At 44.3% G+C, this 16,902-nt stretch overlaps 1 protein-coding gene across 1 annotated transcript; it reads right to left on the minus strand.

The window, feature by feature from the left end:
* Positions 1–3,365: 3,365 nt before the first annotated feature.
* LOC141293039 (zinc finger and BTB domain-containing protein 7A-like) lies at positions 3,366–15,787 on the minus strand. Its single transcript, XM_073825084.1, has 4 exons — positions 15,680–15,787; positions 7,620–8,156; positions 6,686–7,539; positions 3,366–4,647 (listed from the first exon to the last, which is right to left on the minus strand). Exons 2-4 carry the CDS (start codon positions 8,076–8,078, stop codon positions 4,200–4,202), a joined length of 1,761 nt encoding a protein of 586 aa, XP_073681185.1. The 5' UTR covers positions 8,079–8,156; positions 15,680–15,787; the 3' UTR covers positions 3,366–4,199.
* Positions 15,788–16,902: the final 1,115 nt, after the last annotated feature.

The raw sequence follows: 16,902 nt of genomic DNA on the forward strand, positions 1-16,902 counted from the left end.
ATCTAGCCATGCATTATGTCGTCCTCAGCTAGTTGTGCTTCGACCCAGCCAGAACATCTAGAATTAGAGTAATAAGATCATCCTCCTCCATGATTATTACGGTTATCACTGTCATTGTAATCTTTAATGCTTTTTGACATCCTGTCCAATAAATTAAACAAATAAAGACACAAATAGATTAATATTTGGATATTACATACATGGTGCTTTTAAAGTCATGGAAATGGTTGTTTGAGACACTTTCTCGCTGTAGTGTCTGTCAGTGGAGTCACGATCGGGGCGGAAGCAATAAACAGCGCTAAATGGAAGATGACAGAATCTCCTCACTGCAATCAACTTTTTTTTTTTAACCAAGTTTTAGCTAGTTGTATTTACAAGTTGAGGTGTAGTAGACAATCTCTGGACTCCACAAGTATTCAAGAATCGTTCGGGAAGCTGGAATGGAAGCCATCTTTTGAATCCTCTTCCCAATCTCCTTTTAAGTTAAGGCACATTCTCTCCAAAATCCTTCTCCACTTGTCAAGCTTCAAGACTCTGCCCCGACTCCGTTTGGACCCACTGAACAAAGTTTACGCCCCCCTGCCCCCCTTCCAGATCAAGCCAATGAGTCTGTGCGAACTCACAAAGACCTCTAATAACTCCACCAAACTGCTTCGCAGACACAGATGCTTAGGGTTTGATCCTGTTAACCATTGGAAAAAAGCCATTCCGTGAATACTGTGTCTTTCCTCAAGCGGCTTATTTCTCTTGTAGTTGCTTTGGACTCTTGACCTACACTCGTTCTGCTTGAAAATGCAAGATTCACCTCGTTCTTCGAACGGTCTTCAAGTAATCCTAGTCTTTTCCTACTTTGGTCTTCAAAGAGTTAATTGCAGTTGGGAAGTAAAGTGGAGATTAAACAGACTCTGCGTTCACAGAAACTCAAAGGCCTTGCCCGGTTCTCCAGTCCCCCCTCCTCCAAGGACAAGGACATGAGTGACTTTTAGTGCAAAAACTCATTCTCAGCTAAAGCACCATTTCCAGTGCTATCAGGCTTTGTACCTCCCTTACCCTCCCACCCACCTAACCCTCCCTATGATCCACCACCATTTAACCCTAAACCCCACAAAGCTAGCATTATCTTCTCTATAAAAACAAACAAGCTGCAGCAACACATTTTACAACAAAACAAAAGCATCGCAAATTTGAAACTCTCACACTCTGTATCACAGAAGAAATAAAAACAATAGACAGAAAGGGAACTCAAGTAGGCTTTTTCAACAACAATTTGACTCCAACTTCTGCATCTACAACGAGGGAGAATAAATTTGGGTCGTGGTATACACTCTTAAAAATAAAGGTTTTGCAGTTAGAAAGCCATAGAAGAACCATTTTAAAGAACATTTTAAAACCTTTTCTGCATTTGAAAGTTTCCATGGAAGGTTCTTCCAATAAAGAACCTTTATTTTTAAGAGTGTTGGTACAAATACATCCCGGAACAAATCTAAAAGATAAGTACGGGATGGACGCAGGCGATGAGTGAAACGGTTGATAAGAGATGGTCTAGGTCAATGTGTTACCACACACCCTTGCAGGCATGTGATGTATTATTAACTGAGTGTTTTGGGGTGTGAAAAACACAAGCTCTCACACTGGAATTTCCAGAAGGATTAATTCCACCGTGTCGTCCAGTCACACGAAATCGTTCTTCGTAACTTACAGTAGTGTGATGCTTAGGGTGTGGCCTACAACACTACACTTGACCAGCGAAACTCAGCATATCACAATGCACCGACAGAAACTAAAAAGGAGGAGTATGTAGTTGTAGGTAATTATCGTAAATCCCTGCACATCTTGATGCTCTTCCGTATTAAGACAAAATAGAGAACTTTTCGATCAACTTTAAGTGCAATTATTCATTACTCTTTCATATCTCCTTTATTATTCTTTGTTACTCTTCTAACAAACTCTCGAGTGACTGCACTTTTTGGCAGCTCGGTGTCGAGGCCTAAACACTTACGAAGCCAAAATAATAATAATTAAAAAAAATTAAATAAAAAAAATACTAAAGTGTTACTACTCGGATGGGCCTTTATATTTTTGTTTAGCATGTTTGCTCTTTTGTTTGAAGGTACCCGTTTCTAGACTCAAAAGTGCCCCTCTCAGTAACAAAGTGCATTCAAATCTCGCTTCTTTCTTATTAAGGTGCAAAAGGCCAATAAACAGGGTATAATGCCACGGCTTTAACCGTAGTCACCGTATACACTTTCTAGAACGCATGCGCCTAGAAAGTTTGGTTCAAATGTGTCACTTCATCGGCTCTTAAAGGCTCCGCCTTAGTCCTAATTTAACCATAGCACCCACTCTGCTGGATTTTGGGGAGAGCCTGTCTCAACGTGCCCACAAAGTGCCTGCTGACGCTCCAGGCCCCTCTCAGTGAGTCATTCTGCTCTGATGTGGCCATAGGATGTTGCTGCACCCTCTCTCTTACCAGCACAAGGAAGCACATATTATTTTAAAATAAAGGTCTTGGTTTTCAGGACACTTTCTTTCAAAACTTTGCCCAGTCATTTGCATTGAAAAAAGGCGATAAAGTTTGTATAACTGATCCCATTTTGTATCTATATACATTGCGTTTAATAATGACGCTCACATTTTACACTAAAAACTGGACCCTCCCTTTTACTCGGCTACAGCTGTGTGCTTATTTGGAATTGGACGTTAATTTATTGCTCATTTATCGCTCAGGTTGTTTCAGATTTTTTTTTTCTTCCGTGGTCCCTTGGGCAAAGAAATTGAATAAGCACTTTGTATCTCTCCTCAACCCAAACTGCCTCCATAAATAGATATTTCTCTATCTCCATTGGATATCTTTAGTAAAGCTGTGCAAATGCATAAAAAAGGTGCTCGCTCTTTATCTCTCCTGCCGTCGCGGAAACAAACAAACAAATAAACGATTCCCTGCTTAAGTTGTTCACCAACCGTTTGTATAACAGGGGTGAACTCACTCATCTGTTGCATACAGTTTCAATCTCCTGCAGAAAGACTCGAAATGAAGCACATTTATCACAATTCATACTTTGGGCGGAAACTTCTGGGTTCCATTAAGTGCAGCTTAGGAAAAAAATGGGTTTCTCAATAATAATTCTCTAAAACATCAAACAGCGTGTTTCCCCCTGCAAACTTAGCGCGGTGAGAAACCTGGAGTGAAGCTGAAGGAAGATGTAACCCTATCTATCTGCAATATACGTCTTATAAAGGGTCTCATAAGATTACAACCTAATATATACACACGTATACAAATGTAAAGTGTCAAGTACCCAAAAGTCAACTAGAAGGTCAAAAGAAAAATCAAATGACAAAATATTAAGACAATCCCCAAAATAAGAGAGAATATAAGGAAAAGCAGGCCTGTGAGAGGTAAGATTGAACATGATTGTGCCCAGTGGCGAACAGATGAAGGTAGTGCTTTAGAAACACAGGACCTCATCCCTTGTCTTACCCTCTCCCTGCCAGAAACAACGAAATTAACGAAATCTCCCCATGTAGATTCGACTCAAAACGGTAACCTGTTACACCAAAAAAACTAAACAAATGAAAACATCTTTTATAGAGAAAGTAACACTTTAAATCAAACCCCTGTCCAATTCTTTCTGGAACATTTAGAAAAAAGGTGCTGCATCAGAGTATTGCATATATTGCAATCTGAGACAATAGAATTTTTTATAGTGTATGTACATGTTTCTCGTTGCATTAGAAAAAGAGATCTATTGGTTGCCTTGATCGCATCTTAGACCGTTCGTAGCTAACCTGTTGAAGCAGCAGTCAGCCTGGTGTTTGACACCTTACTTTTTAAGACAAGGCCCTGTAGATGCAACCCAGAGATGAGGAACTTGTTTAAACTGCATAGTAGCTTTTTCTCGTACGCCATTGTTACAAAAACACCAACAAAAAGACCCAGAAAGATGGTGACAGCACGGGTGAGTGATTTGAAGTGCTCTTCGCTCTTCCAACATACCAGTAACTTGGTGGTTAGTCTCTATGCGGAATGCAGAAGCTAAAAAAGGAGGAAAAAGAAACTAGAAGATTAGATTTGCGTGACACCCTGATTTGTTTTTTTTAAAGAGGACCATGTAGGTTTTTTTTGTTTTTCTTATTTTTCGCTTTCGTTCTTCCTCTTCTGTTTCAGTTGAGTAAAGCCCTCTCTGACGAAGTCCGATTCATGTTGTCACGAAGTTCCTTTGTCCAGAGGTCAACTCTTCACTACCTTCCCCATCGGCAGCCGGACTGTGCGTGTGACTACCGTGATTTTCCTCCATGACTGCTGTTCCGGTGCCCCTGTCCGAAAGCTGCCGACCTCTCTCGATGTCTGCTTCTGGGCCGTGAAGTTCCATAGGACCTTCCAGGAGCTCAGAATCTCGTATGCGTGGCTTGCGGCCTCGACGGGAAGGGATGCCGTTGCAGCCGTCTTTCTTGAGATGGCGGTGGAGGTGGTCCGAGCGTACAAAGGTTTTAAAACAGCTGGAGCACTGGTAGGGCCGCAAGCCTGTGTGCACGCGCATGTGATTCTTCAGGTCGTAGTTGTGGGCAAAGGCGGCGCCACACTGAGTACACAGGTAAGGCTTTTCTCCCGTATGCTTGCGCATGTGAACCTTTAGCTTGTCCTGCCTAAAAAAAAAAAAAAAAAAGCACACGAAAACTTCAGATAAGCCGCTAGCCATGGGTTTGTGCGAATTAAATACCTAGTCTAAGGTAAGTACACTGTTCAGGTAAGTGAATGGCAATTTAAGGCTGGGGTTTTACAAAACAACACCATTATATGCACAAATACATGCTTAATACACTTAATGCACTTATAATTCTTTAAAATGCCCACTCCCAAATTACTCGATGTGCCAGAAAGACCATTTATGACAGTGGGGTGAGTCACTAACTACTGCCTGATGTTGATTTACAAGACACACCGGTAAGGTTAGCCACACAGATCATTAGCAAAGGCAAACATGCACGCATATATTACATAAACTACATATAAACAAAAATCTAAAGATTTGCACATCAAAGACAACATGTGTTCTCAAAAGGAGTCTGACCTCCTTATCTTTCCTTTTAGAGTAAAGTCAAGTTTATTTATCATTCTTTTGTGACGAAACCACCCAAGGTCATATGAGGAAAAGAGCCATAAAGCTCACAGCTTTATCACCATAATTTCTTTTTAGGCCAATGAGGCACCAAAGGGCTCAACGTTCAGTTCAGAGTCATAGTGGGCCCTATGTTTCCCAAAAGAGCCACTTCAAAATGCGCAATTGCGCTTATTTTACAAGCAAAAATTTAAATCTTCTGTGGTGTCGGAGTTCAACTGAGGAGAGCGTTTAGTTTATGGGAAGAAACCAGTGTAAGATCGAAAATCAAAAGGTGTGCTGGGTTGAAGAACAGGTTTGGAAGAATGTGGTTTAACCTTTAATGTCTTTCCTCAATTGTCCTCGAACAATTTCAAAGCACTATTAAAACCAAATTTTGCACTCTATATTTCCTAAATGTTAGTCTAACTTCATGTTGGTCATCAGTTTATATACATTTCTGACTTCCGAGGCACACTATGGCTAAAGAGTAGGCTTTCTTCAACAAGAGACAGTGTACTGTCAAAGTGTATTGTTTTGCACCAATAAGGGAGCTATAACGTGGTGTCAAATGCAAGGCCCTCTGTTGTAAGACTCTGCTCTCAGCTTACCCTACTCAGTCCCTCCCCCTAAGCTTGTGACCGGGGCAGAGTACAACTAAACAAACTAGGGTGGTTGACCCGTCCAGAATACTGGAGGCTTACCGAACACACATAGGCACTCGCTTGCGTCCATGGACAGACACACGCCCGAATATGTAAACACAAACGTGCACACGATGACGCCTACTTGTGTATTTAAACATGTTCGAATGTATCTGGAGATTCTCTCACTCGTAGTTTTCTCCACTTTCGCATTCATTCTGCAAAATACGGACGATATATACATACGCGCCTGTGAGAGAACGTGTTTTCACGCACATACGCTCAATGTAACAGAGTGGGGCACAGAGAGATGAATTATTTAGAAGATGGGATTGATTTATTGCAGTGTGAGTGAAGCGCACTCTTAACCCTGATCAAACAGGATTAAGATTACAGTACCCCTTCCCAATAGGTGGCGTATTTAGGTGGCAAATTTAGATCCATCTCTACGCAAATAGGGTACTGGATATTTTTGGCGCAGTGTCTATTTCCAATGTGTGTCTCCTGATTAATTCATTAAGGCGATGGTTTCGTGGAAGAGGTGATGCCCTTAAGTGCAGGGTAAGCCACGCAAGCAGCTTGCTAACAGAGATGCAGTATTTGTCGGAAAGAGGGGCTGTATGTGCCAGGGGCAATAATCAACGTAACACCCAGGGTCACAAGTTCAGCTGACTCACTGGCGTAGATAGGCCACCGTACTGTAATCCCTTTCAATATTGGTATGGAGAGTTTTATAACAGCCTCATCTTTGATAACAGCAGACCAGGCTGTGCTACCACAACCCACTTTTATTGGACCCCCCTTGTTAAAATTCCAGGACTTTGTCATGCAGCCTTTCTGTCAACATAAAACACAACTTTATGGCTGACTGTGTTCTCTTTAGTATACTGAATACCTGACCATTTAAATTTGATCGCACGCAAGATGCTCTCAAAGGCATACCTGGTGAATCGCACTTTGCAGATGGCGCATTCGTAGGGCTTTTCTCCTGTGTGTGTACGGATGTGGCGTGGAAGCTTGCCTGCACCTTGGATGACCTTGGAGCAGATAGGGCACTTCTGGAAGGCCTTAGAGCGCATCTTCCTCTCACTATTGTTACCCCCTCCAGTCGCTTGGTTTCCACCTCCGTTGCCCCTTAGTGACCACAGTGGTAGCAAACTTGGAGACATCGGGGCACTGGCGACTTCCTCATTCTGCACACTATTAAAGTACTTCAAGTAAAACTCCACATCTGGCTCTTCGCCCTCCGGCCCGTCCTCCTCAGCCCCACCACCTGCCGTGGCCTGTTCCCTTTTCCGCTCCAAGGAGTCCATCATCTGTTGTAGCAAAGCACTGGCTGGGCCTTGTTCGTGCTCCCGCTCACCTGTCCCCTCCACCTCTCTCTCTGATTTGGGCTCTGCTTGATGGAGGTAGTAATGTCCATTCTGAGTGGGAGCATAAAGGGACATCATAGCCTCTGCACCTTTCCCTCGAGCTAGAACTGAAGGTCCATCCTGGCACTCCTCATCCACGTTCTCATCTTCAGGGTCACGAGGCGGCTGCGATAGGGCTTGGGCCAGGGAGGAGTAGTAGTCAGCAGGGCCGATGGGCGTGCCATTGCTGTCAGCGCCATTGCGTTGGCTAAAGTGCAGGTGTGCGGGCAGGTCCCTGAGCTCTGGCGTGCTGCAGCTGCTACCCCAATGCGCCCCCCTCTGGAAGAACTCCAAGTACTCACGGGCACGCAGCCGGATGCCCTGCTCTTTTCCATTCTTTCCTCGCTCCTCCTCTTCCTGGTCTTCTTCTTGCTCACTGCCCGCCTGCAAAAAGAAACGGGACTACGTCATCATATCGCCCAGAACATTCAATAGCCAAGTTGTAAGAAACACACGTTACCCACCGGCGGGGAGAGCACTTTGGTGTCCAGCAGGTGTGTGCAGACGTCTTGGACGGGTGAGATCTCCAGCACACGGGCGGCGCTTAAAATGTCAACCACACTGTTGCGGCTGACTGTGAGTGTGGCCGTGTAGGCAAAGTCCAAGAGGGCGGCCAGCGCCTCAGGCCGCACAAAGTCCAGCGCATAGACTTTCTGGCGGTCAGCAGCCAGGCCCGAGGTGAAAAGCTTGTGGAAGTAGGTGCTGCAGGAGGCCAACACGGAGCGGTGGGCAGGGAATTCTCTCTCTTGAGCCACTAGTAGCACATCGCACAGCAGTCCACTTAGCCGTTGCCGGTTGAGACTGCCCAGCAGGTCAGCGCTGTGCTCAGGGAAGGGGATGCCCACTGGTCCTTCCTCTACCTCGCCTGCACCCCCACAGGCCCTTGCCTCACGTCTTCCCCGCCCACCTGCTCCCGACGACATTTTCCACCAGCCTGCCGCCGAGCCGCCAATCGCAGCCGCCACCCGTCCGTCCGTCCTGCCGTCTGTCCGTCTGCCTGTCTAATTAAGAGAAATAACAGTTACTAATCATAAAGTGATTAAAAGAAATGTTATTGATACTAAATTGAGGGAGAAACATTTCTCAAGTATTTTTCAAACTCACCAATCTAAAACTTTATTGACCTAAAGAGCTCAATTCATGCTACTGCTTAATACACTAACACTTTATGTTTGAACATATTTATGCTGTCCAGTAGCAACCATTTGGCCACTCCATCACCGTCCAGGGTAGAATTACCAAGCCCTGTATGCAAATGATGCAGAGAGGTTAATAGATAGTGGCCAAATGGTTGCTATTATATGAAAGACCACTGGTCAAGATTATCTAAACTGCAAATGGAAGAAACAAGGCCATGACTGCAAATACACAATCTGCTGGTTGCAAGCCTTATTTTAAAGTCCACAGTGAATTGGTGTAATTATTGAAATAAAGAAAAGGTATCAATTATGCATATGTGACCTTGGACCACAAAACCAGTCATAAGGGTCAATTTCCAGAAATTGATATTTATACATCTACTGAAAGTTGAATAAATAAGCTTTCTGTTGATGTATAGTTTGTTAGGACAATATTTGGCTGAGATACAACTACTTAAAAATCAGGAATCTAAGGGTGCGAAAAAAATCTAAATACTGAGTAAGTTGTCCAAATAAAGTTCTTAGCAATGCACTTTACTAATCAAAAATTAAGTTTTGATAGTAGGAAATTTACAAAATTTATTTTTGGCATAAAAGAAAAATCAAACATTTTGACCCATACAATGTATTTTCAGCTATTGCTACAAATATACCAGTGCTACTTAAGACTGGTTTTGTCATCCAGGGTCACATATAATAATGACATGTTCCAGTTCAGTTTACCTTCTCAGTTTTTTTCACTAGTAAAATCCTTTGCCTAACCTTATTGATTTGCTGTGTACTGATGATGGCAAAAATGTTGCTTTAAAGTGATCTTAAAAATCAAACAATCTACAGGTTATGTACAACATCTCATTGTGCTATCAAAAAAAGCTGTTTGACCTCAACTTGTGGCATTTGAGACTTTAATCTGTCTTGAAAAGCACTCTAAACAGCCTTCTAGTTTACAGCAATCAGTTCAGAGTGTTAACTGAATTAAAATGTAGCAGCATGTCAGAGGGTGGCAAGCCTGCTGTCATGATGGCAGTGGAAAAGGAGAATCTGTACTGTGCAGCTTTGCTGGGGTGGGGGAGTGCACGGCACATAGAGTAGGGCTGGGCACCATGTGCACTGAATTGCGTGTCAGTTGGCTTCTGGGGAAGGGGGGTGGGGGCAGGGGGTTGCCGGCTAAAGGCCCGAGTGGAAAAAAAAATCCACTAGAGGAGGAGGAAGAGTAGGAGGACACACGCAGGGCTGCAAGGGAACAGTATTAAATAGGGAGGTTGTCAATCCGGTCTGAGCCGGTTACCCCACCCTGCACTGTGTGCCAAGTTTCAGGAAAGGCCTGTCCCCTTGATCACGTGTGGGGGGAGATTAAAATGATCGACCGCAGTACAGGCGAGGGTAGAGGGAGGGGGGCTCTGGAAGGCAACCCTCCTTGATTTGTCCACTGGCAAACACACGTTCACGCGTGAACACCAAACAGCCTAACTACCCCCCGCCCCTCCATCTGCCAGAGTGACCCAGCAGGGGGTGAGGCCACAGGGGGATTATACTCAATAAGAGCAATGCATTCAAATGACATTCCTTCAGATCAAGCCCCTTGGTATGTATGCAAGACCTGCTCAACCTGGCTGCTTGCTCGCTCTCTCTCTCTCTCTCTCTCACGCTTGCACAAAGCTGCCTTCCTCCACACCTTGAATGCTGGCACCAAGTCAGGTCACTATTGGTGTAGCAACTGAGAGGTAGTGGGAAGTTAAAACACAGCAGCAAATCCGACCCCCACTACCTGTCTTGCGTGCATTATTACTGTGGATGACATTCAGGCTCACCTTTCGTGTGCCGTTTTTTCACGCCATCTAACTTCAGCGAATACAGTTAAAGAGTTCAGTGTCAGAATATGATGAAAATACCATAATCTAGGGCACATATGCACTACACAATTCTATATAGCACACTTCAGTGAAGCCTTTCCAATAATAGTCCCCCCACTGGACCACATCTTGACTTGTTTAAGTTAGATGGTAATGCCCATAAGCCAATGGCTTAAGCCCTTCTCTTTCTGTCTCTACCTTCACCTTTGAGCTAAATGATGGGCACCTGTAGGGCAAGCTTTGATACCACACACTTTTCTCTTTGGTTTTCTGTTATCTCACTGATAACTCCCCCCACCCTAACAGGTGCATTCTATCTCATTGTTTTATTGCGGAGAATTTGAATAAGTTAAGGTAGAAGGCAGGCTGGAGGTTGGGTTAGACAAGTGTTTCCAGGTATGGTTCCGCATAAATCAAGGAAAATTGTCTGACTCAAAAATGGTGTTTATTTTAAATGGATAGCACAGGATCAGTTTTGTCTCATTAAACACTAAAACATACCTTTTCAGGTCAGACAATTTACCTTGATTTACAAGGAACCTGTGCCACACCTGAAGAAAACATGAATTTCAGACAAAGACAGCAAGAGTAGTTTTGCTATCATAGGGGAGTTTCTTATAAGTGACACTCAAAACCAAAAGTCATTTCTCTGCACTTCAGCTTGTGGGTGATAGCCCGGCACTAGTTAAGCAGCATCTATGTCCCTGAATAAACCCAGGGCAAAGCTGAAAGAAAGAGGAAACAGTGCAAACAAACCTGATCCTGACACCTTCTCAGGGCTCCCAACATTCTTCATCACTTATTCATGGCTATGGGTGACAGGGGCCATGCAACGGCCCCAACGTCTCATTTCAGACCTCTTCTGATGGCCGCACACACTGGCCTCAACTACTTTGCAAGTCAAACCACAAGTTACTGCGAATACTCATCCCACCCCAGCCCTAACCCTCCCCTAACAGCCCCTCCCAGCCAATGTGAGTGAGGCTATTGAAAATAGATTTCGGAGACTGTCAAACTGTCTTAACGAGTATTGTTTTAATTCATCTGAGCAAGTGTAAACCAAACAAGTTTAGAAGTTCAACTAACATGTTATCTTTTGGTATGATATAACTAGTTCAGAAATAGTTGTGTAAAAAAAGTTGTGTAATCGGTTCGAAATACCACCAACACAGTAAAATCTTTTTACAAAAATCATGAGGTAACTACTGTCAATCAAATTGTGTCAAGGGTGGTTAATGTGTTTGGAGATTAAGTTCTTAGAATGCAGCTGCTTCTTCTCTCAACTAACTCTAAAACAACACTAATCCAGCACCAAACGGCAAATTTACGTTCTCATTATATGAACCAAAAACTGACACCTCAGAATGAAACATCTTAGGCAAGCACATGCCACACATTCCAGGAACACACATTGACTTATGACATAAACCAAAACAAGCAGGAGGGTTTTACAAAAACACTTCGGCGTCTTGCTATTAACTTTCTTCATAAGTCACACCTTTCACTTTGTATTTCACTAGAGCTTGGGAATCCTTCGAAAGAATCTTTTGAGAGGATTAATGACAAACATGTGACCCTGGGCATCTCTCCGACATGCATGTCCACTATGTATGTATGTATGTATGTACGAGCTAGTGTTTGTGTGATTAGCTCCTCCTCATGAGGGAGGGAAGTGGAGTCACTACACTAGGTTGACAGGGTTCAAGGTCAAGGCAGAGAGGATATTACCGGATAATCATAAACAGTATGGAGAGGGGCTGACTGGTTCCAAGAAGAACAGGATTTTGAGCAAGGCCCTGCAAATGAGTCACTCCTGCCAGAATTGGTTAGGGAAGCATGATTGGTCGCAAAAAGAGCAAGCAGGAAGTGGGCGAACAACTGATAAAAAGTTGTAGTGCTGGGCCGTTTCACTGGAGATATGTCAGCAGGCTGCCAAAAATCCAGACTTGTATTCACAATGCCCCCCAAAAGGTATTGGGTGAGGCTGCTTGAAACAAGTGCACACTAGTGCAATTCTTTATTTTACTTCACTTTAGTTGCTGGAAAATTACCTTCTTCTTTGAGCAAACTATGTTCTCTTCATGGTAAGAAATTAAAGGTCTTAGATGCAGATCAGATAAGAGCAGAGCATACAGCAAAAGGTATAGCAGATAAGTCAAGAAACCCAGCTTGAAAAGCAACAACGTGCCTACAATCTTTCTCGACCAGCAGCAGCTTTGTTAGAATCCCATGTTAGAATGAAGCCCACGTGTGAAAATGCCACGACGCCCCCTCATAGTTTGACCAAACTTTTCCAGGCCTAACTCCCTGCATCTGTCTTTGAGCTGCCCACAACTTCGGAGTCTTTTGGACAAACTGTGGCTGGGCCAGGAAATAAGGAAAGAGCAAGAAAACCAACACACGAAACAGAAACAAGATTGAGTAATGGCGGCAGCGCTACTCCAGCCCTTCCAGTGCCCTTGTGCTCAGGCCTCAGTCCGTGTCTCGAGCTTGTCTGCTGCAGTGGCAGCCTGGCCGGTTGGGCGGAAGAAGACTTCCTGCGTGACTCTGGTGATGGTGTAACAGAACCCGCTCTGTTATCAGATGACCAGCTCTCCCAGACACTGAGCTGCACACTCCACCACCAGTCCACCACAGCTTCCACTTCCCTCTTCTGCCTCTGCTGAGGAGGCAAAACGACATGACAACCCACCCAGGATTTTCATTTTCAGCTCTACCTCCCAGCGTATCTCTGAACGAACGTGCTAAGGTAAGTATGTCAAGGACTCCTCCACCTGCTGGAGGTCGAGCTCCACAATAGCGAATGGGGGCGAGAGCATAAACTTACAGCAATTGGATTCCACATTACCGTCAAGGAAACCAAGAAGAAGGCCTCAGTCATCATGTCGACAGACTCTCAGCAGATAAGAACAAGTGGAAGAAGGCCCTTTAAAGAGCGCAATGAGAGAATAATGAGATGAGCTCTCTGATTACCGATAGTGATGCTAGCTTGCAGCAGCCCATCTCCCAGCATCTGTCTTTAATTTGATCACTTCAAAAATGTTTCACAAACGTCCACTGTCCCCCAGACTTAGTAAGTAAAACTAAACCTTATTCAGAGATACTGTTTAGCAAACAGTTGCTGGTAACTTCTACTGCCTTCAGCCCTCAGTCCTGCACTGCACAAGGACACAAAAACAGATGCTTTATATGTCCCAATGACAGACCACAATTTTACCTAACTTCTCAAAAGGATTGTGTAAGTTCAAATAAAATTGTATTTCATAAGCATTCAAAAGCTAGTCGAATATTCCATACATTCAAGTGCATAAAACACTAACCAAATCACACTGGAACAGTTTCTAAAAAGCTAAAAAAAAAAAAACAAGGCAACCCATCACGTTAGTACGAAAGTAAAAACATCACTACATGATGTGTATCAGCGTAAAGTTCACAAATACTTTACCTGTTGTAAACGCTGTCCTGAAACGACCCTACCAGGTAATTTAACTATATACAGGGTTAACTGGTTTATGGTGGGTAAGAATCTCTTTGCCACTTAAACAAGCAAAAGACAATAAAGATCGGCCTCACCCCAGTGAGACAAGGAGCCTTGTCTGTGCATTATTCAGACACTGGGCGTCATCTGTGAATAAAAATACCCCTTGCGTCCTCCCTGTACCCGCACTAGTGAAAACGAGTCGAGCAAGTATGGGTTGGAAATGATCTGCATACATCTTTGAATAAAAAAAGAGAGAGAGCGAGAGCGAAAGAGACTGCAGCTTCCTGCAACGCCTTTGAGTCCAGGACAAACATGCAGTATACTTATTTGACAAGTCCACGTTAAAGACCCTTACCAAGGGAGATGGTGATGTGCATTATGGCACAGCTATAAAAAGAATGAGGGGGCAGAGGAGCCTACAAGGCATCTGCCAAGAGAAGAGGAAAAACTTTCCAAAGTCCAAGGTTCTTGGAGATCACAATGAGCAGGATGTCTTTGATGTGAATTTCACTTTATTCAAAACCACTTCAGCAGTCCACCGGAGATACCAAAGTGGTAAACCCACAGTCAACAACGACAATTGGTAACAGTCAGATCAGATAAAAATAAGAATCACAACAAAAACAGAGTTCAGTTAAGAAAGTATTCGGAAAGTCAAACTCGCTGCACAGAAGCTCACCAAGTCATACCTTAATACAGCAGGCCTCCGTTTTCCATCTCTATGCCATCTGCAAGTGGGTCAAGCGCTCTGAACTTAATCAAGCCAAGTCCCTCTCTTTCCCCTTTTAAGATTCCATTATTTCTCTTCTAGCTTGCCTTTCCCGTCTCAGACACCAGAGAGAGTGAGAGTGCATTTGGAGCTCTTACCGGCCGGCCAGAATTTCGTTTCCCTGTGGGTCAGCTCAGTCTCCCTCTGCCTGCCTGCCTGCCTCTGTGCCTGGGCAGGGCTCTGGTCTGGAGCAACTGCAGACAGGAAACTTCCGAGTGGCCCTAGTTACACAGGCAAGCCCTTGCCTGATCCCACACAGGCAGACACCTACTAACTCCCCCACTCTATTTTCAGCCCACTGCTCTGGCTTCACTTCCCCCTCTGCGATTGGCTTGCCCGCTCCTCAATCACCACACCTCCCCACTGGGATAGGCTACTGGCTGTTCCCTTTCCTGTATGGCCAAGGGCAAAGCACTCTGGGAAGCGCAGTCCTCGAGTATGACTTCACCTGCTTCTAGGCCACTGCTAAGAACTACAAGTCCCAAACTGTCTGCTCTTGCCACCCCCACATCGCAGAGCTTGCTTCAACGTAAGCATTCAGAGCTGAATTATATACTACCGTGTGTTGCTAGCAGGATGCCAGGTATTAAAAGTACAGAGCAGCCAACAAGCAGTGCCAAGCGCTGTACGTATGAAAAAAAGACAAAGGGATCCAAACGCAACTCTGTAGAACTTCAATACACTAAATTTATATTGGCACACCACATCATCTGACATATTCAGCATTCTTGACCCAAATGAGACATTTTTTTAAACCTAAAAATATTCCATCATCAATGCGTAAATGCAATTTGAGACAGAAAGGTGTGTGCAGAAGTTATCAGAGTATGTTTCTTCATGAGTGACACCAAAGGTTTATAAAAAATAAAAAAAAAGAAGTGGACCCCAGTGCGTAGCACTGTACCTTGTCCTATGGATTTTATTTTGGTTCCTTCCTACTACGTTCTCCGTTTGTCTAACCTCCGACAAACACACCCCTTAAGGGCTGCCTCCAAAACAACAACAACGACAAAAGTTAACAACTGTAAAAACAAAAAAAAAGTTTATTGAAGCATCACCAGTGAAGCGAATGTGTACCAAAGCAGTTATTCGGAAGACCAAAGAAAAAGAGGAATAATTCCTTATTGGCACAGGAGCCCCCTCCTACCCCCCACACACACACATTCTCTCTCTCTCTCCTCTCTGTCCCCCTCCCTCATTCCTTCCTCCTCAGCCTTGCTCCCTTCAGTCGATAGGCCCTGGGCAGACGACACGGGGGACAAGCAGGGGGAAATGAGCTCACCTGCGATGGCCGTGGCGGTGCTTGTTATGGGTTAGCTCTTCCCTCCTCTTCTCTCCTCCTCTGTGGAGCTCTCTCTCTCTCTTAGCCGTCCCTGCTGTTCAAAGCTCTGTATGCGCTAACCAAGCACCAGCAGATCAACTCAATTCCCTTCCTGGTTTCTGGAGGGCAAAAAGGTCCCTCCCTTTCTCTCTCTCTCTTGCTCTCCCTCTCTCTTAAAGAAACAGCATTCCCCCATGCTGCTCTCCTCTGCTCATCTCTGGGGAATACAGTAAAGGCTGTTATCATGGCACAATGGCCACCAGCACTCATGACAGCAACACAACAACAGAGTTCACAAGGATATCGCTGGTAGAACCGGCCTGTATTTGTACTAAGTTGTTTGCTGGAGTGTTGCACGTGTACTTTGGGTGAGCGCGTGTGCCAAAATAATGAGAGTTAACCGTCCTTCTTTCTCCCCTGTGTGTGCGAATGCAGTCGCACCCACCCATCCCATTGCCTGAGGTCATGGAGTCCCACCCCAGAACAAGCCATGGCACATTCCAGGACACTCAGGGTCTGCCAGCAGTCCCCCCCGCAATACATATACACACACCCTCCACTGTCTCAAACTAATACAGCTCGCAGAGCGTACCTACTCTCAAGGGGTCGTCGGATAGAACTGACACTGTTCACTTACTGCTACACACCTTTTTGACACGTCTTCCTACTTTATATGTAACAACCGAACCCTCACGAATGTTAATTAAAAATAAGTAACCAAACAACTAAACTAAACTAAACGTACTGTGATTCTCCATACTCACCAGAATCATCCTGAGAGAAGCGATGAGTGCAGTCGACCAGCGGGACAGACATGGATTATCCTCCACCACTTTAGAGACCCGTTCACCCGCTTACCTGCTGCTGGACTGAAAGTTCTCAAAAACAGGAGGAGCAGTATATGACCTCTCTCAGAGTGACTGTACAATCGAGGACTCTCCCGTAAAACAGGGAGTGGACGCAGAGGAGCGTAATTGTGTATGACACCGAGTTGTGCTTTAATGCTGAAGTATTAAGTAGGAGACGAGCATGATGAACTAACACACACCAGACACAGAGGGCAGTATAATTGGGACGCTTAAAATTGATTCATAATTAAAAGAAGCTGTAAAAGTGCATTTCAAGTTACTAAATTCACATTTCTGCACACATTTGCAGAAGTGATGCCAAAGTATTTTATAAAA

This window comes from Garra rufa, chromosome 19 (assembly GCF_049309525.1).
Source record: "Garra rufa chromosome 19, GarRuf1.0, whole genome shotgun sequence".
NCBI classification, from domain to species: domain Eukaryota; kingdom Metazoa; phylum Chordata; class Actinopteri; order Cypriniformes; family Cyprinidae; genus Garra; species Garra rufa.

What these genes read in the sequence shown, in the direction of transcription:
- LOC141293039 (XM_073825084.1), bottom strand. Translation starts at nt 8,078, where the DNA reads ATGTCGTCGGGAGCAGGTGGGCGGGGAAGACGTGAGGCAAGGGCCTGT. An exon ending in CCAAAGTGCTCTCCCCGCCG is followed by an intron (nt 7,540 to 7,619) that starts GTGGGTAACGTG and finishes TTCTTTTTGCAG; the next exon opens with GCGGGCAGTGAGCAAGAAGA. An exon ending in TGCAAAGTGCGATTCACCAG is followed by an intron (nt 4,648 to 6,685) that starts GTATGCCTTTGA and finishes TTTTTTTTTTAG; the next exon opens with GCAGGACAAGCTAAAGGTTC.